This window comes from Lepus europaeus, chromosome 5 (assembly GCF_033115175.1).
Source record: "Lepus europaeus isolate LE1 chromosome 5, mLepTim1.pri, whole genome shotgun sequence".
Lineage (NCBI taxonomy): Eukaryota > Metazoa > Chordata > Mammalia > Lagomorpha > Leporidae > Lepus > Lepus europaeus.
In genome coordinates, this window is record NC_084831.1 from 21,743,420 (window position 1) to 21,762,515 (window position 19,096).

The 19,096-nt window shown below is 53.7% G+C and overlaps 1 protein-coding gene across 1 annotated transcript in view; it reads left to right on the top strand.

Moving 5' to 3' along the window:
- OPRD1 (opioid receptor delta 1) overlaps window positions 1–17,601 on the top strand; it is a 38,084-nt gene extending 20,483 nt beyond the window's left edge. Inside the window, exons 2-3 of the mRNA XM_062193205.1 lie at window positions 13,337–13,686; window positions 17,057–17,601. Of these exons, the coding sequence (XP_062049189.1) occupies window positions 13,337–13,686; window positions 17,057–17,601 (895 nt within the window). The remainder of the gene's footprint in view (window positions 1–13,336; window positions 13,687–17,056) is intronic.
- The last annotated feature ends 1,495 nt before the right edge of the window (window positions 17,602–19,096 follow it).

The window sequence follows — 19,096 nt, forward strand, 5'->3', positions numbered from 1 at the left end:
CTGCAAATTGGGGATAATAAATGCCATCTCCTGCGTAGGGGTGCTGTGATACAAAATGCTTATCTCGGTGTCTGGCACATAGTAAGCATCTGTGTTAAGCATCTGTTCGTGACTGCAACTAAACACCTGACAAGAGCTACTTAGGGGGTGCCGGTGCTGTGGCATAGCAGGTAAAGCCTCAGGCAGTACTGGCATCCCATATGGACGCCGGTTCGAGTCCTAGGTGCTCTACTTCCAATCTAGCTCTCTGCTATGGCCTGGGAAAGCAGTAGAAGAAGGCCCAAGTCCTTAGGCCCCTGCACCCACGTGGGAAACCCAGAAGAAGCTCCTGGCTCCTGCCTGGGGATCAGCCCAGCTCTGGCCATTGCAGCCATTTGGGGAGTGAATCAGTAGATGGAAAACCTCTCTCTCTCTCTCTGCTTCTGCTTCTGCCTCTCTGTAACTCTGCCTTTCAAATAAATAAATAAATCTTTTTTAAAAAAAGCTACTTAGGAAGGAAGAAGGGTATTCTGGCTCAGGGTTTAAGGGGGCTCACAGTGCCAGATCAGGTGGCCCCGTTGGTCTGGCGACTGAGGAAGGTGCTGGATGATGGAGTGTGTTTGGAAGGAGGATCCAGTGTTGAGACAGGGAGCCCGCTCATGTCCCACGTCCTTGTCTCAGTAAAGCCTTCTTGAATCCATCATGGGGGCTCCGCCCCAGCAACTTGATCCAATCCAGTCACTTCCCACAGGCCCCACCTTTACATATCACAGTGCATTGTCCCTACCCTTAATCCAGTTTCCTTAATCCAGTTAATCCTGTAATTTAACCTGAGACTTCAGGGTTCATCTGTCAGCATGAGTTGGGGAGTTTAACCCTGTTCAGACTGCCGCAGGGTCCAATGAATATTTATCATCTGTGAAAGAGCAAAGCACAGGAGTCAAGGATACAAAAATCACATCTGGAAAGGCGTGGCTGCACTTGCTGTCCATCAGCATGGTCACCTCCCTTTCGTGCTCTGAGCTGGCTTCTCCCCCTTGCCCCACTGCACCCTGTCATTCTGTTACTTTGTGCTGAGGTATGTATGTATGTATGCATTTTTAAGGTTTATTTGGGGCTGGTGCTGTGGCACAGCAGGTTAAAGCCCCAGTCTGCTGTGCCAACATCCCATATTGGTGCCAGTTTGAGTCCTGGCTGCCCCACTTTGATCCAGCTCTCTGCTATGGTCTGGGAAAGCAGTAGAAGATGGCCCAAGTGCTTGGGCCCCTGTACCCACATGGGAGACCCAGAAGAAGCTCCTGGCTCCTGGCTTTGGCCATTACAGCCATTTTGGGAGTGAACCAGCAGGTGGAAGACCTTTCTCTCTGTCTTTCCCTTTCTCTGTCTGTAATTCTACTTCTCAAATAAATAAATAAAATCTTAAGGAAAAAAAAAGAGATTGACAGAGAGAGGTCTTCATCCACTGGTTCACTCCCCAACCAAGTATCCCATGTGGGGAGCAGGGGCTGAAACACTCGGGCTATCCTCTGCTGCTTTCCCAGGCCATTAGCAGGGAGCTGGATTGGAAGTGGAGCAGCTAGGACATGCACCAGTGCCCACATGGGATGCCGGCACTGCATGCAGCAGCTCTCCCCACTACATCACAGTGCCAGCCCCTGTCCTGAGGTTTTAAGTCTGCTCTCCCTAAGACCCCAGCAGGGTCTGGGATGTGTGAAAAATAGTTGAATGCTATGGAGCAGGCCCCTTGTGGAGAAACCCACTCCACTCTGACCTGGCTTCCCTCTGGGTCCCTTCCCCGTGCCATCCCACCCCTTAGTGGGTTGAAAACGAGTGGAGATGTCAAGGGGGCTGGGGAAGGTGATTAGCAAGCACAGACCCAGGCAGTTGATCTGGGCTTGGGCCTTGCTGTGCTCACTTCCTGGCTGCCTGTCTCTGGAAGAGCCACGAAGCCTCGCCCAGCTGCGCCGTGAGGACAGCGTGAACTGCCCAGGCGGCAGTGAAGGCAAATGAAATCGCTGCAGGCTCAGGTCTGACCCTCAGGGAACACTGTTTCAAGTAAACAAACAACGCCCCCAGGCTGTCAGGCCCAGCCCACTGATGCTGGTGCCCAGGATGGAATGGCCCCAGCGTCAAGACATCATGGGCCACGCTGGCCAAGTGCTCTGCGTTTGCCTGGGAAGAGCTGTCTAGTCGGTGGCACTAAAGTATTCAAGGAGAAACCAGGCTTTTCAGAGGCCCAGGAACATGTGTGGAGTACATGTGGCCCCTGCTGTGCAGGCCCAGTGGGACCAGGCCCTTCCATCAGAGCACAGCCAGTCTCCAGCAAATCAAAAGGAAATCGGAGGTGGCCATGAGCCTGCCACAGTGGGGCTTGTTTACAGAAGAGGGACTGGGTTTAGGGATCCAGATGAACTTGCTCCCCCACCCCCGCTGATGGATGCTTCGGGAAGGAAGCCTGGCTGGGAGCCTGGCATGGGAAGCCTGGCTGGGAGCGAGTTCCCCAGCGGCTGCAGGATTCAAGATGAGCTGCTGGGGACTCAGCTGCAGGGAACAGGCCCAGGGGTTCCCCGAAACATCTCAGGATCAATGGTGGTTCAGCCAGGGCATTCCCATCCTCAGCCCCTGGCTAGGGGCCAGTGGGTGATGATTAGACCTGAAGAGCAAAAGGCAGAACAAGAGGAATAAACAGTTCCTATCCCCATGCCGGCCCATCGGCCAGGTGCTGTCACGTGTGTTGGCTCCTGAAGCATCATTACACAGAAATTACCCAGGAAACGGGCTCGGAAGGGTGGGGAGATTTGTTCAAGGTCATTCAGCTCTGTGTGTTGGGGAGCCAAGAGCTGAGTGGTTTCAAGGATCCTCTTGAGCTTAGAAAATAAACACAGAGACAACTCTGGATTACCTCGTGTGTCCCTAGAAATTCACAAGTTGAAGCCCTAACTGCTGCTGTGATAGGACTGGAACCAGTAATTCTTTTTAGCAGGTTTTTTTTTTTTTTTAAGATTTATTTGTTTATTTGAAAGTCAGGGCCGGCGCTGTGGCTCAACAGGCTAATCCTCCGCCTTGTGGCACCGGCACACCGGGTTCTAGTCCCGGTCGGGGCACCGATCCTGTCCCGGTTGCCCCTCTTCCAGGCCAGCTCTCTGCTGTGGCCAGGGAGTGCAGTGGAGGATGGCCCAAGTCCTTGGGCCCTGCACCCCATGGGAGACCAGGAGAAGCACTTGGCTCCTGCCATCGGAACAGCGCGGTGCGCCGGCCACAGCGCGCCTACCACGGCGGCCATTGGAGGGTGAACCAACAGCAAAGGAAGACCTTTCTCTCTGTCTCCCTCTACTGTCCACTCTGCCTGTCAAAAATTAAAAAAAAAAAAAGAAAGAAAGAAAGAAAGAGTTACACAGAGAGAGGAAAGGCAGAGAGAGAGAGAGAGAGAGAGAGAGAGAGAGAGAAAGAGGTCTTCCATCCGATGGTTCACTCCCCCAATTGGCCGCAACGACTGGAGCTGTGCCGATCCGAAGCCAGGAGCCAGGAGCTTCTTCCGGGTCTCCCACACGGGTGCAGGGGCCCAAGGACTTGGGCCATCTTCTACTGCTTTCCCAGGCCATAGCAGAGAGCTGGATCAGAAGTGGAGCAGCCGGGATGTGAACCGGTGCCCATATGGGATGCCAGCACTTCAGGCCAGGGTGTTAACCCGCTATGCCACAGCGCCGGCCCCCAGTAATTTTTTTTAATAACTTGTTTTTGCTTTATCCTGTGGATGATGTATGACCGCCCTCAAACCAGCATTTGCTTTTTCTCCTTTGACTTTGCTGTTCTGTGTCTGTGTGAACAGACTCTTTCTCCCAGCACTCTGAGCCTCATCTAGTACCTGTAGGTAAAATATGGACAACATGGAAGTACCACTTTTGCACCTGCATTGTGGCACAGCAGATTAAGTCACTGCCTGTAATGTGGGCCTCCCATATGGGCGCTGGTGGAGTTCTGATTGCTCCACTTCTGATCCAGCTCTCTGTAATGTGTCTGGGATAAAGTGGAAGATGGCTCAAGTGCTTGGGCCCCTGCACCCACGTGGGAGACAGTTGAAGTTCTGGACCCGTGGCTTCTGCCTGGCCCAGCCCTGGCTGTTGCGGCCATTTGGGAAGTGAACCAGTGAATGGAAGATCTCTCTTTCTTTCTGTCAATCTCTCTCTGTAATTCTGCCTTTCAAATAAACAAAAAAAAGTCTTAAAAAAAACAGTTTACCCATTTTAAAAAAATATATTTGTTTGAAAGGAAGGCAGACAGTGATCTTCCATCTCCTGGTTCACTCCCCAAATGCCTACAGCAGCCAGGGCTGGGCCAGGAATTCAGGAAGCCAGGAACCAGGAACTCAGTTTGAGTCTCCCACATGGTTCGCAGGGCATCACCTGCTGCCTCCTAAGGTGTGCATTAGCTGGAAGCTGGATCAGAAGCAGTACCAGAGCTGGGACTTGAACCCAGGTACTCCAGCATAAGATGTGGGCATCCCACATAGTGTCTTTTTTTTTTTAAGATTTGTTTTATTTATATGAAAAGCAGGCTGGCGCTGTGGCTCACTTGGCTAATCCTCCGCCTGCGGCGTCGGCACCCCAGGTTCTAGTCCCTGCTGGGGCACCGGATTCTGTCCCGGTTGCCCCTCTTCCAGTCCAGCTCTCTGCTGTGGTCCAGGAAGGCAGTGGAGGATGGCCCAAGTGCTTGGGCCCTGCACCCGCATGGGAGACCGGGAGGAAGCACCTGGCTCCTGGCTTCAGATTGGTGCAGTGCTGGCCATAATGGTCATTTGGGGGGTGAACCAATGGAAGGAAGACCTTTCTCTCTGTCTCTCTCTCTCTCACTGTCTAACTCTGCCTGTACAAAAAAAAAAAAAAAAGAAAAAAAGAAAAAAGGAAAAAGCAGAATTATAGAGCAAAGGAGGGAGGGAGGGAGGGAGAGAGAAAGAGAGAGAATTTTCCATCCACTGGTTCACTCCCCAAATGGCCGTAACAGACATGGCTGGGCCAGGCTGAAGCCAGTAGACTAGAACTCCATCCATGTCTCCCACGTTGGTGACAGGGTCCAAGCACTCAGGCCATCTGCTGCTGCTTTCCCAGGTGCATTAGCAGGGAGCTGGATAGGAAATGGAGCAGCAAGGACTCAAACCAGCACCTGTGTGGGATGCTGGTGTTGCAGATGGCAGCTTTACCTGCTGTGCCACAATGCTAGCCCTTCATTGTGGTTTTGATTTGCATTTCCCCAGTGATTAGTCATGTTGAGCATCTTTTCATGTGCTGGTTGGCTACATGTATATCTTTTTTTTTTTTTTTAATGTATTGATGGCATAGCAGGTAAAGTGCCGCCTGCAGTGCCGGCATCCCATATGGGTGCTGGTTTGAGTCCTGGCTGCTCCACTTCCGATCCAGCTCTCTGCTATGGCTTGGGAAAGCAGTAGAAGATGGCCCAGACCCCTGAGCCCCTGTACCCATGTGGGAGACCTGGAGGAAGCTCCAGGCTTCTGGCTTCAGATCAGCCCAGCTTCAGCCATTGTGACCATTTGGGGAGTGAACCAGTGGGCTGGGAACAGGAGCAGCAGACCAACGTCTGTGGAGGGGGCTACAGGCCCTGAGACCCCTGCCCTTGTCCCTGGCTCAGCCAGGTTTCTGCCCCTCCCTCTGCAACAGAGCGGCTTCATCGCTTAAGAGGATAACCTGGAGGGACTGTGGACTCAGGGTTGGCAGACGCGAACAGGGTACAAACGGAAAAGCGGGAGACTGCCCCCAGGTCCGTTCTCCAGGATCCAGCGCATCAGAAATTTGGTGCGCAGGCAGGACATGGGCGGGCCCCAGAGAAGTGTCCTACAGAAACTCATGGTTAGATGTCCCTGTGGAAAGGCAGGTCATTGCGGGGAAGCCCTACAGTGAGGCGCACCAGCCGTGGGGTCCCCACGCCGACCGCACACACAGCTGCCCGCTCCTCACGCAGCCTTCACGCACAGAGCAACCCGGAACCACGCATCATTCGATATTTGAACCAGGTCTCCAGGATAAAAGAGAGAGGCCAAACAAACAAAAAGGTTGGAGGCAAATCGACAAGCAGAAAACACAAAGCAAAGATGATCCTCGGAGAGTCACGAGGAGATACCGCGTGCGTGCAGTAGGTGCTGTAACTGCTGTCTACGGAAGGGAATCAGAAGAGAAGGCAGTGGGAAAATCAAACACGAGAGTCAAAATTAAAAAATGTCAAGAGGAGGGCTGAGGATAATGAAAAAGAAACTTCCCAGAGGGTGTAATAAAAAGACAGTGTGAGACCATCCGAGGATCAGCGCAGGAGGCCTGGTGTCTGTCGCGATACCCAGCGTTGCCAGGGACCCTAGAGAAAGCGGAGCGGGAGGAAGTGCTCCACTCGAGGGCGTGAGAATATTCACCCTGAAGGCCAGGCCAGGCCGAGGAGGCCCGGTCCGGAGGAAGGAGCCCTCGAAGCTCAGCAGCACGAAATGCCGCACTTCCAGGGGAAAAGAGAGAGAAATCGCGGGGGTTGGGGCAGAGGACGGATCCCGCATCCAAATGGTTCACGCGCCTCAGTGGCAACACTGGAAGCTGGAAGATAATGGACCTGGGCCTTCAAAAATTTTAAATGCATATTTATTTTCATTTTGTTTGAAAGAGACACAGAAATGGAGAGAGCTCCCATCCACTGATTTAATCCTCAAAGAACTGCAACAGCTGGGGCTGGGTCAGGTTGAAACCAGGAGTCCAGATCTCAATCCAGATCTCCTACATGGGTGGTAGGAACCCAGATACTTGAGCCATCATCTGCTGCTGCCCAGGGTGTGCATTAGCAGGGAGCTAGAATCGGAAGCAGCGTTGGGACTTGAACCCAGGTGCTCTGATGTGAGAGGCAGGTATCGCAAGTGGTGTCCTCACCATGGAACCAGATGCCCCCCTCTCATTCCTTCAAAATTCTGATGGAAAATTATTTCCAAATTACTATTCCATATATAGTCAAAGAAACCAGAAGCGAGGCTAGAATAAAGACGTCTTCAGACAAGCAAGGGTATAAAAATTGCAGCTCCTGTGTGCCCTTTCTCAGGGAATGACTAGAGATGTGCCTTCCCAGAATGCGTACATAAACCAAGACAGGGGAAGAGGCGGCAGCTGGGAGACAGGTGCTTCCACGGAGGAGGAGAGGTGCACAGCTGGTCTAGGTAGCATTGAGTCTCAGATGGGAGGGGAGGAGGAAGGGTTCAGGAGGTGAGTCACTAGGAAAACAAAGGGAGTTGATTACCACTGGCATGGAAAAGGCATTTGACAAGTCTGTTGGTGTGTTTGGGGAGAATTAGCAATATGAACAGAACGAAGCCGGGGGGGGGGGGGGGGAGAGGCAATTATTAACTCTAGGGAAACAAAAAATCTGTACTAGAAAAATAAATGTAATTGTAGCATGGAGCATGCTATCTGGTTTAGAAGTGGACAAAACCTGCAAAGTCGCAAGACTCTAAGTTCTAAAAAAATAAAGGTCAACCCTGAATACTGATGTAGATAAAAATTGTGATAAAGCCGTCTTGGGAGATTGCAGAGGGGAAGAATTGAGGGACATTATAGGGTTCACTAACATCTGTTTCTCCCTCCCTCTGGCCACAATGAGTACAGGACTGTTGGCCCTTGCAGTTGGACTGGGCCCCACGACTGTTCTGGCCAGTCGGCTTCAGGTGACAGTGATGTTTTGCCACCAGTCTAAAGTTCAGATGAGGACAAGGCTTTGTGGTGCACTGGGTTAAGCTTCCTGGGTCCCATATTGCACTGCCTGGGATTGAGTCCTGTCTACACTTCCTATCCAGCTTCTTGCTAATGTGTACCCTGGGAGGCAGCAGGTGATGGCTCAAATACTTGGGTTTCTTCCACTCACATGGGTGAGCGAATGGAATTCCTGGCTCTTGGCTTCAGCCTGGCCTACTCCTAGCTATTGCAGGCATTTGGGGAATGAACCAGTGGATGAAAGATTGATCTCCACCCCCCCCCCCATTTCTCTCTCTTTCTCTCCCTTCCCTCAATCCCTCCCTCTATTTTTCTTTTTCTCTCTCTCTCTTTCTGCCTTTCAAATAAATTTAAAAAAATTTTTTTTTTTCTTTTTTGACAGACAGAGTGAACAGTGAGAGAGACAGAAAGGTCTTCCTTTTTCCATTGGTTCACCCCACAATGGCCGCTGCGGCTGGCACACCGCAATGATCTGAAGCCAGGAGCCAGGTGCTTCTCCTGGTCTCCCATGCGGGTGTAGGGCCCAAGGACTTGGGCCATCCTCCACTGCCTTCCCAGACCACAGCAGAGAGCTGGACTGGAAGACGAGCAACCGGGACAGAACCGGCACCCCAACCAGGATTAGAACCCGGAGTACCGGAGCCACAGGTGGAGGATTAGCCTAGTGAGCCATGGCGCCAGCCTTTTTTTTTTTAATTTTAAAAAATAAAGTTCAGGGGCTGGTGTCGTGGTGTAGTGGGCTAAGCTGTCACTTGCAATGCCAGTATGCCATACTGGAGTGTCAGTTCGAGTCCCGACTGCTCCACTTCCGATCCAGCTCTCTGCTGATGCTCCTGAGAAAGCAGTGGAAGATGGCCCAAGTGCTTGGGCCCCTGCCACCCAAATGAGAGACCTAGATGGAGTTCCAGGCTCCTGGCTTTGGCCCGGACCAACCCTGCTCATTGCAGCCATTTGGGGAGTGAACCAGTGGATAGAAGATCTTTCTTTCTCTTTCTCTATTACTCTGCCTTTCAAATTAAATAAATAAATCTTTAAAAAAATCATAAAGTTCAGATGACCTGGCAGCTACCCCTTCCCTCTCCAAAGTGACCAAGGAGGCCTCAGGTTGAGAAGGCAGAGCCACAGGAGTGGAGCAGCCTGGAATTGCTTCATGGAATCTGGTTGTCCTGGAGACAATGGACTTTGTGACAAATAAATAACTCTTTAATGTATTACGCCACTGAGGCTTTGGGGATTGTTACTGCTGCGCAGTCTGGCTAAACCAAATGCAAACTTCCGAGGTAGGTGTCTAGCAGAGTGGTTAAGATTCGTGTGTCCCACATTAGAGTACAGGGTTCAGTTGCCAGCTCAGGCCCTGGACTCCAGCTTCCTGCCAGTGTAGACCTTGAGAGGCCGTGGTGTTGGCTGCAGTAATTGAGTTCCTGCCACCCACGTGGGAGACCTGGGTTGCATTCCTGGCTCGTGGCTACAGCCTGCCCCAGTCCCAGCCATTATAGGCATTTGGGGAGTGAACCAGTGAATACGAGTACTCTCTCTCTCCCCCCCTCAAATAAATAAAAGTTTTAAAGAAATTTCTTCAAATACTAACTTCAGCAAATACTATATAAAACTGATAAGAATATCCATGAAGGCATATTCTTTATAATGATGGAAATAATTATCAAAGAATAGCTAAATGTATTCAAAGTGGTTGCCTCTCAGGAGCGGGACAGAGAAAGCGTGGGCTGAGGTGCAGCTGTGTTCACTAAAGTGCTATATGGGGATGGGAGTTTTGGCACAGCAGGTCAAGCCTCTGCATCCCATATCGGAGTGCCTGGCTACTCTGCTTCCATCTAACCCACTAATAATGCATGCCCTGGGAGGCAGCAGATGATGGCCCAAGTACTTGGGCTTCTGCCACCCATGTGGGAGAACTCCATGGAGTTCCTGACTCCTGGCTTTGGCCAGGTCCAGCTCCAGCCATTGTGACAATTTGGGGAGTGAACCAGGAGATGAAAGACCTCTCTCACCCTCTTTCTCTGTCACTTTGCCTTTCAAATAAACAAACTTCAAAACAAAACAAAACCTGCCAGCTGGCTTTCCACTCTGCTACTGTATTGTGTTGGCAGAAATGAATAAGAAGTGATATTCACAGATGTGATATGGGAGACTCTCCTCCAATCTGTCCCAGTGGCTGTCTCTGGGGAGAGAGGACATGGTGGACAGAGTGTTTGGGGGAACTACAGATGTGACCGGACCTGGGCCACCTAGGAAGGGAGGCGACCTGGGTAGGATCCAGTCCGGGGACTTTGGTTTTTCTCCTGATGGCCATGGGGAGCTGGGAGGGTGCAGGGTAAGCAGCAGAGAATCCTGGGCAAATCTAGTGCACATCCTGACTTAGCTGGGGAGACGGGCTGCTGCAGGGAGCGGTCAGGAGCTGTTGCAGTGGTCCCAGGGACAGCCAAGGAGCCTTGGAAGTGACCTGCAGGTGACGTGTGTCTGTCGGGAGCCTGCTGTTTGTACTGTGGGCTCAGTGATGCAACAGAGAACGATGGGCAGTCTTTAGCTTTCAGGAAGCTTCCATAGGCAAGAGACAAATGGACGGCAAGAAGCTAAGAGCAGGTAGGGGCCGGTGCCATAACAGGAATAAAGCCACTTCAGGGGCTGGACAGAGGTAACGGGGAGAGGGTACTTCAGAGAAGGGGTCAGGGAGGGCCTCTCTGAGGAGGTGGCATCTGAATAGAGTCCTGAATTAAGCGAAGGAGCAGACCATGTAAAATTGAGAGCTGAGAATTTCCGGGCACAGGGGGCAGCAGGTGCAGAGGCTCTGCGGTAGGGGTGGGCTTGACAGGCCAAGGGACAGCAAAGAGGCCAGCGTGGGGCGGGGCTCATCAGCTGAGGGGAAAGAGCCGGGAGCTGAGGCTCTAGAGGGGCTCTGGGAGAGGGGGCTGCCGGGGAGCACAGAGGGAACTTTGGGCTGAGAGCAGGAAAGCCCTGCGTGATTGGTCTCCAGGCCGGAGGAAGGAGGACGGGAGGAGGCTGCGGGACAGGGCTTGGCTGTGGGGGTGAGAGGGAGAGGAGGGGGCTCCCCGGCCCACCTGGCCCAGCCACAGCAGCCTCATCACCCACTTCCCAGCACCCCAGCCCCCTCTTGGGATAGAAGGAGCCTTCACACATCAAAATAGCAGGCAAAGAACAGCCTCTAATTGTTCTGCGTAAGAGCGGAGAAATTAGACGAGTCAGCTGCGGGCTGGGCCCGCCTCCCACACAGCTGCGATCCCGCAGATCCCGCACCGCCACCGCAGACAGACTTCCCTGCTGCTGCCTCCGAGCAGAACTTCCGCAGCGTCCAGCCCCAGAGCAAATGGTGGCTATTTCGGGAGGCAGTGGGACAGATGCTGGCCCTGGCGGACAATGAATGAATCAATTTTTTTAAACAAACAAAAAAGTCGATCACTTCATGAAGGCCTCGCCTTAGAGGGTGGATTTGTTCCATCATGCAAAAACACTCTGTGAGTATCACTTCTTACAAAATTTGTTTCTGCCAACACAATACAGTAGCAGAGTGGAAAGCCAGCTGGCAGGTTTTGTTTTGTTTTATTTGAAAGTTCACTTATTTGAAAGGCAAAGTGACAGAGAGGGAAGGTGAGAGAGATCTTTCATCTCCTGGTTCACTCCCCAAATTGTCACAATGGCTGGAGCTGGACCCGGCCAAGGCCAGGAGTCAGGAACTCCATGGAGTTCTCCCACATGGGTGGCAGAAGCCCAAGTACTTGGGCCATCATCTGCTGCCTCCCAGGGCATGCATTATTAGTGGGTTAGATGGAAGCAGAGTAGCCAGGCACTCTGATATGGGATGCAGGCATCTCAAGCAGAGGCTAACCTGCTGTGCCATAGCATCCACCCATCCCCATCCCCAGAGCAGGGCTTGGGATCAGAGGATTCTGAAGGAGTGGAGGTGGTACCACCTTCGGGGCAGAATGGAGAAAGGCCCTCGGATGGCAGAAGGTCTAAGTTCTCCCCTGAGCTCTGTAGCTGTTGCTGTGTGACCTAGGATGAGTTGTGCCAGCTCTCTGGGCTGTATTTTCCCTTCTCGCCCCACCCCTCCCAGTACTGGCTTTAGGCTACACAGAGATTCCCCAACTGTGGAATTCATAAGATCCCTTGGGGAGGGTGCTTGTTAAAGATGAAGATTCCCAGGCCCTACTTCCAGAGATTACGATTTGGCAAGGGGGCAGGCGAGTGGTGCAATGGCGAAGTTGCCACTTGGGAGGCCTGCATTACATACCCGAGTGCCTGATTTGAGTTTTGAGTCCTGGCCACTCTGCCTTCTATCCAGCGTCCTATTAATGCACATCTTCAGAGACTGCGGGTGGTGGCCCAATTACATGGGTCTGCCACTTACGTGGGAGATCCGGGTAGAGTTCCTGGCTCCTGGCCTCAGCCTGGCCCATTCCTGGCTATTGTGGGCATCTGGGGAGTAAAGCAGTAGATGCAAGATCTCTCCCCATCTATCTCTCTGTCTCTCTCTGCCCTTCAAAGCAAATGAAAAGAAATACTTAAAAATTAAAAGCAAAGATTTAGCTGATCAAGGCGGGGTGCTCCAGGCGTCTGCTTCTCATAGGCTCTTCCCATAATTCTGAAGAAGTCCGGGGACCATACTTTAATAAAAGCACTTCCCCTCAAGCTCTTGGGGCTCTTCCTGCCCGGAAGTGTGGGGAGTCGCTCACACCACCTTCTGGGCTTATGAGATCATCCCAGGGGCATGGAGGAAGCCTGTATCCCACCTCAGTGCACCTGTGTCTTGCTGCTGCATCGTCTGCTTCCATGTTCGCCATCCCCTCCAGGCCCTGCTACAGTACCACTGCAGAGCATGGCCAGGATGAGGAGCCAGCTGCAGTGTGGACAGCATAGAGGTTGGAGAGGTGTGGGGACTGTTGGGCGCAGCGCTTGGTTGCAGACACCTGGCTCCTGTCCTGGGCTGGATGTGTGACACTGTCGCCTGCTCCCCTTACCCATGTCACTGTGGGTGGGGATGGGATGCAGCATGGCTTCTGCAGGAAGTGAGTCCAGCTGCATGGGGATAGCGAGGCCCGGATAGGGCCCCAGGAAGGGATGGGGCCTTAACAAGAGGACATCCCAGCCAGTGTGCAGGGCACTGTCTCTTCCTTGGGGCTGAGCTTGCATGTACCCCAAAGGCCAAGTCCGTGGCAGAAGCTAGAGGGTCTAGCCCCCAGATTTGTTCTTCACATATGAAGAAAAGAACATTTATCCTGCCCTGGGTGCTTACTGTGCAGGGCTCAGAGCTCAGGGCTCTGTCCTCTCACTACATTTTCCCAACCCTCCCGAGAAGCTGGTTCAGGTATCACTGTTTTGTCTTTAACCATATTGCTTAGTGCCTCTCGGAAGATAAGGATTTTTCCTAAAATACCTTCAGTCGACGTCACTCACAGCCAGAGAAATCCTGGTGCATCTGTTGTAGTGGGAAGGCGTGATGTTGAATCAGATAGTTCCTTGCTCTAGCTCCCTCTGCTCTTGACCTTCTGTGTGACCTTGAACATCACTTCCTCTGAGTTTCACATGACCCTGAATTCTGTGACATAAGATCAATTATACATGCACTCCCTTCTAAGGTACACGAAGATGAAGACGGCCACCAACATCTACATCTTCAACCTGGCGTTGGCTGATGCTCTGGCCACCAGCACACTGCCTTTCCAGAGCGCCAAGTACCTGATGGAGACGTGGCCCTTCGGGGAACTGCTCTGCAAGGCTGTGCTCGCCATTGACTACTACAATATGTTCACCAGTATCTTCACTCTCACCATGATGAGCGTCGACCGCTACATCGCCGTCTGCCACCCCGTCAAGGCCCTGGACTTCCGCACGCCTGCCAAGGCCAAGCTGATCAATATCTGCATCTGGGTGTTGGCCTCGGGTGTTGGTGTACCCATCATGGTCATGGCTGTGACCCGTCCTCGGGGTAAGTGATGGAACTGTGGCACAGGCACTGACCACAGGAGGCAGCACATGGACCTCTGTGGGTCTGTGGGGACTTTTCCAGGGTGAGGGTCAGTGGCCATGGGGAATTTATGAATGGATTGTGGATCAGTGAAAGTGTGGTACTGGTCAGTGGCAGAGTGGAAAGTCAACCAGTGGAAATGGGAATGGTTGGCCAATGGTGAATGGTTGACTACTGTGTGGATGAGTGAGTGCTCAGTGATCATGGGAATTTGTGAATGGGATTATGAATAGCTGGTCCATGTGCATGTAGGTGGGTGGCCAGGAATGTGTGGGCCACTGACCTATAGGGAGATGGATGGATAGCCAGCAGGGTTACTGTCACTGACCAGTGGAGACCACAGGATGTGCAGCCCCATGCCAAACTCCCGTTCACTGCAGTTTTAAAGCCATTCACCCAGGGGCTGGGGGTGTGCTGCAGTGGGTTAAGTCGGTGCTTGTGACATCAGCATCCCTTATGGGTGCCAGTTTGAGTCTTGGCTGCTCCACTTCTGATCCAGCTCCTTGCTAATACACTTAGGAAGGCAGCAGAAGATGGCCCAAGTGCTTGTGCCCCTGCCAACCATGTGGGAGACCCGGGTGTAATTCCTGGCTCCTGGCTTTGGACTGACCCAGCCCTATCTGTTGTGGCGATTTGGGGAGTGAACCAGCAGATGGAGATCTATCTCTCCCTCTCTGTCACTCTACCTTTCAAATGAATAAATAAATCTTCCAAAAAAATTAATAAAGTCATCGTCCCAGGTGATCAAAGCAAGGCCTAGAGAAGGCCTGGAGAGGATGACAGCCTAGTGCTTTTCCTCAGTATAAAGCAGTGATTGGCAGAGTTAACCACAGTAGGGGAGCTGCTGCAACGAGCCCCAGGCTCAAGGGCGTAACCCTTGCTTGCTTTATTTCTCATTCGCATCACAATCCAGTATCGGAGGAGCAAGTCCTTCAGGGACCCAAGCTCCCTCTGATAGTTTCTGAATCTTCCACTGTTGGTGTCTGGCTGGCAAGATGAACGTGGAGAGGGGAGGGGGGCAAAGCACAACCAAGCACTTTAGAATGGTGCTGTCCACCCCTCCTGGGCATAGCTGTCCCATGGCCCCATGGTGATGGAAGGAAGTGGGAAACGTAGTCTAGAAGGGTGCCAAAGACACGAGGAACTAACTGACCTCTCTGAGCCACACTGCATCATGGCATCATGGAGCGTGGAGAAGGTTAAATAAGGTTGTAGATGCAAAACACAAGGCTTAGCTCATTGCCAAGGTCCTAGAAATAGCAGCCATCAAGTGATTAAGCCTGCGAGACAGACAAGGCAGGGACTCCAACTCCATTTGACTGTAAGAAAACTGAGAGAGGCCAGGTAGTTTACTTAGGGCCACACAGCCAGATATTTGGTGACCGTTGGCCCATCTTCTGAGGTTCCTGCTTCCAGGTCTGCTGTTCCTTTTGGCCCCTTGAGTGGAGGCAGGCAGAAGATTGGCGCCGCGCATGGGAGAGGAGAGCAGTCCTTATGGGAAGCTTCTTGGTCACCCTTGACTCTCACAAGGGCAGAGCCCCTGGTGCCCTTATGCAGCTGCTGAGCAACTGGCTTTGACTCAGCAGAAAGGCCCGCTGCTCATCAGCCTTCTGTTTACAGGTCATTAACTGCAGCCCTGCTGGGGGCTGGACCAGATGGGCCTTCTCGACCTGCGTGCGTGCGCGCGCGCACACACACACACACCTCCAGGGTGAGCCATCAGCACTTGTTGGCTCAGTGGGCCACTTGCTGTATGACCTTAAGCAAGTGCTCTTCCCCTCTGGGTCTGTTTTTCCACCTGTACAATGAAGGGCTTGGATTCAGCCCTCCCTGGGAGTCCTGCCAGCCTGAGGTCCTATAGAGCTACTTGGTCTGTGGGTCCCCAGTCACCTTCTAAGAATTCTCGGGCTTCAAGTCCATGGTGTGGGTCCGCCACTCCTTGCATTCTGGGAGATCTTGGGAGTCCCCTGGGCAGTTCAGGCCTGGGTCAGAATCCCACAGCCCCCACCGCAGAAGAGTGAGCTCATGCCATCCAGGGCAGGTCTGGCTGTGGGAAGTTTCTTCCTGATGCTGCACTGAGATCTGCCGCCCTCCTGGGAGGTGCCCTCACCCTGGCCTCTGGATTCTGGCCCTCTCCCCTGAGTGTGTCCAGAGCTTGAAGCCCACCATGCTCAGTGCTTTATGGCTTATCCCTCTTAATCTTCACAGTGATGAGATGTGGGTACTATTAAAAGTCCCACTTCGGGGCCGGCTCTGTAGTATAGAGGGCTAAGGTTCCGCCTGCAGTGCCGGCATCCCATATGGGCACTGGTTCTGATCTCAACTGCTCCACTTCTGATCCAGCTCTGTGCTATGGCCTGGGAAAGCAGTAGAAGATGGCCCAAGTCCTTGGGCCCCTGCACCCATGTGGCAGACCTGGAAGAAGTTCCTGGCTCCTGGTTTGGATCAGCCCAGCTCTGGCTGTTGCAGCCATTTGGGGAGTGAACCAGCAGATGGAAGATCTTTCTGTCTGTAAATCTTTAAAAAAAGAAAAAAAAAGTCCCACTTTGCCAACGCTCCAAGAGCTTAAGTAATTTGTCCAAGGTCACACCATACACTTAGTAGGGCCTGAGTCATGCTTTTTAATTTAATTTTTAATTTCTTTTGATTTGAAAGGCAGAGACACACACACGCACAGGAAGATCTTCTATCGGCTGATTCACTTCCTAAATGCCCACAATAGCCAGGTGTGGGTCAGGAACCCAGAACTCAGTCCCGGTCTCCCACATGAGTGGCAAGGACCCAAGTACTTGGGCAATCACCTGCTGCCTCCCAGGGTTAGCATTAGCAGGAAGCTGGATGGGAAGCAGAGTACCTGGGTCTCCCATCAGGCATTGTGATAGGGGTGTGTGTGTCCTAAGCCAACTTAACAGCAGTGCCATCAGCCAGTCCTGAGCCCTGCCCTTAACTCAGGCCCTCTCTGTCCATCTGAGCCCTACTGTCCCCACTGGACCTAGTTCAGAAGTGAGGTGTGGGGTTGGCTTCGAGTTATCACAATGGATGGCATGTGGTGGGCTGGGCTAAATGATTTCATTCCTGCCACCCATGGACCCAGAGGCTGTAGAGTGGGGGGGGGGGGGGGGGACAGGTGGAAGGAGGCTTCCCAAGGAGAGCAGGTCCTGCTGGGGTCTTCAAGGATGAATGGGAGTTCACCAAGCACAGAAGAATCACCTTGAGCAAAGGCTGGGGGCAGGGGGCAGCTCCTGGCCCAGGCTGGAAGGGCGCGAGCAGGCAGGGCCTCAGGCACACGTGTCCCTCACCCCTCTCTGTCTTCCCTTGTTTCTCGGTCCAGACGGGGCGGTGGTGTGCATGCTCCAGTTCCCCAGCCCCAGCTGGTACTGGGACACGGTGACCAAGATCTGCGTGTTCCTCTTCGCCTTCGTGGTGCCCATCCTCGTCATCACCGTGTGCTACGGCCTCATGCTGCTGCGCCTGCGCAGCGTGCGCCTGCTGTCGGGCTCCAAGGAGAAGGACCGCGGGCTGCGGCGCATCACGCGCATGGTGCTGGTGGTGGTGGGCGCCTTCGTGGTGTGCTGGGCGCCCATCCACATCTTCGTCATCGTCTGGACGCTGGTGGACATCGACCGGCGCGACCCGCTCGTCGTGGCCGCGCTGCACCTGTGCATCGCGCTCGGCTACGCCAACAGCAGCCTCAACCCCGTGCTCTACGCCTTCCTCGACGAGAACTTCAAGCGCTGCTTCCGCCAGCTCTGCCGCGCGCCCTGCGGCCGCTCCGAGCCCGCCGGCTTCAGCCGCGGGCGCGAGGCCACTGCCCGCGAGCGCGTCACCGCCTGCACCCCGTCCGATGGCCCAGGCGTTGGGGGCGCGGCCGCCTGAGCCGACCGCCCGGATGCCCCGTGCGGGGTCTGGAAGAGGGGCGGGGCGGTGGGCGGGGCCTCCGGGGACGGGCGGGGCGGAGGGCGGGGTCTCTAAGCTGATGGAGACTTCAGGGCGTGGGATGTGAGGCTCTAGAATCAGGCCCCCAAATAAGGGCTCTCCACGGGAGCAGAGCTGCCAGTTGGAGTCCAGCCTGGGACCTCAGGGTGGGTGGGGACCGAGGTGGGGGCGGTGGCTTGATTGAGTTGCAAGCTTGGACTTGAGCAGGACAAGGGATGGAGCAGGGATGGGACAGGACAGTCCGCCTGGCTCAAGATCTGGGGAGCCAGATGGGGGCCTCAACTCTCCTGCCTTGGGGCTGGAGGTCCTGTCGCCAGTCCCAGCAAGGGGCGGGACTCGCAGGGGTCTAGCCACAACTTGACATCTTTTTGCCGAGAGAATAAGAGAGAAACGATCCACCTTTCTCTCCTTAGCAGTCCACTGTTCCCTTGGAGCAGACAGGGCTGCCTCAGCACCGTGTCGCCAGCACTTGGTCTCGGTGGGGAGTGACACAGGATAGTGGTGCCAGGGGCCGGCCCCTCCAGAAGAGGGTAATGGGGTAGGGTCCCCAGACCCAAGTTCTAACCAGGGCCCAGTGGCTCTGGAAGGAGCAGGAAGGTCCTCTAAGACCCCAACCACCAGTGGCCCTCTGTGCCACCTGGTGATGGCGGGTGGACTGAGATAGAGTGGCTAGCTACTACTGTTATGGGTGGCTACTTTTGAGGGTCCCCAGAGCCCTGGTGTCTCTGGCCCAGGTGCTGGAGGACAGAGGACCACCTAGTTAGAGCCCCGTGGATGTTTAAGTGGCACCTGGATGGGTGGGAGGCTGTCAGAAGCCCCCAGTGCCATGTGCTGCCTGGTCTGGGCCCCTGGTGAGAAACTTGAAAAAGTCATCCTCCCTTCTCCCAGTGTCTGGCTGCACCTCACGTGTGTCCAGGGAGCTGGAGCTGCCCTGCAGGCCCTGAACTTGAAGGAGGTGGGGGGGGGGGCTTTCAGAACTGTGGAGCCAACGTTTGCTCCATCCCCCTCCCCTGCCAGGGCTTCTACCTGCTCCTGCCAAGCCCCCCCCCCCGCCCCCAGCTGCTGAGGGCAGTGTTCACCCAGAGCTGGGCATAGGAGCCTTTCTCTTCCTATGTTTAGCATTTTATCCAGGCTCTCCCAGATTTTGGCTTCCGTCAGTACCGGGGTCTGCCCTAGCCCGGTGCCACCCCCATGCCCCATCTCCTTTCCCTCCACCCCAGACGCTGCCTCAGCCCTGTTCCCTCACTCCCGATGGAAGCAGTGTGCTGACATTCTTGTAAAAACAAATTTAATTTCTTCCCTTTTTGGGACAGATGGAAAGAAATTGACGTCTTTGTCTCAAACAAAAGAAGAAAGACACAATATACCTCTTTTCCCTCTGACAGCCATTTCTTCGGAACAAAAGCCGGGAGGCTGTCACTCTAGGCTGAACTAG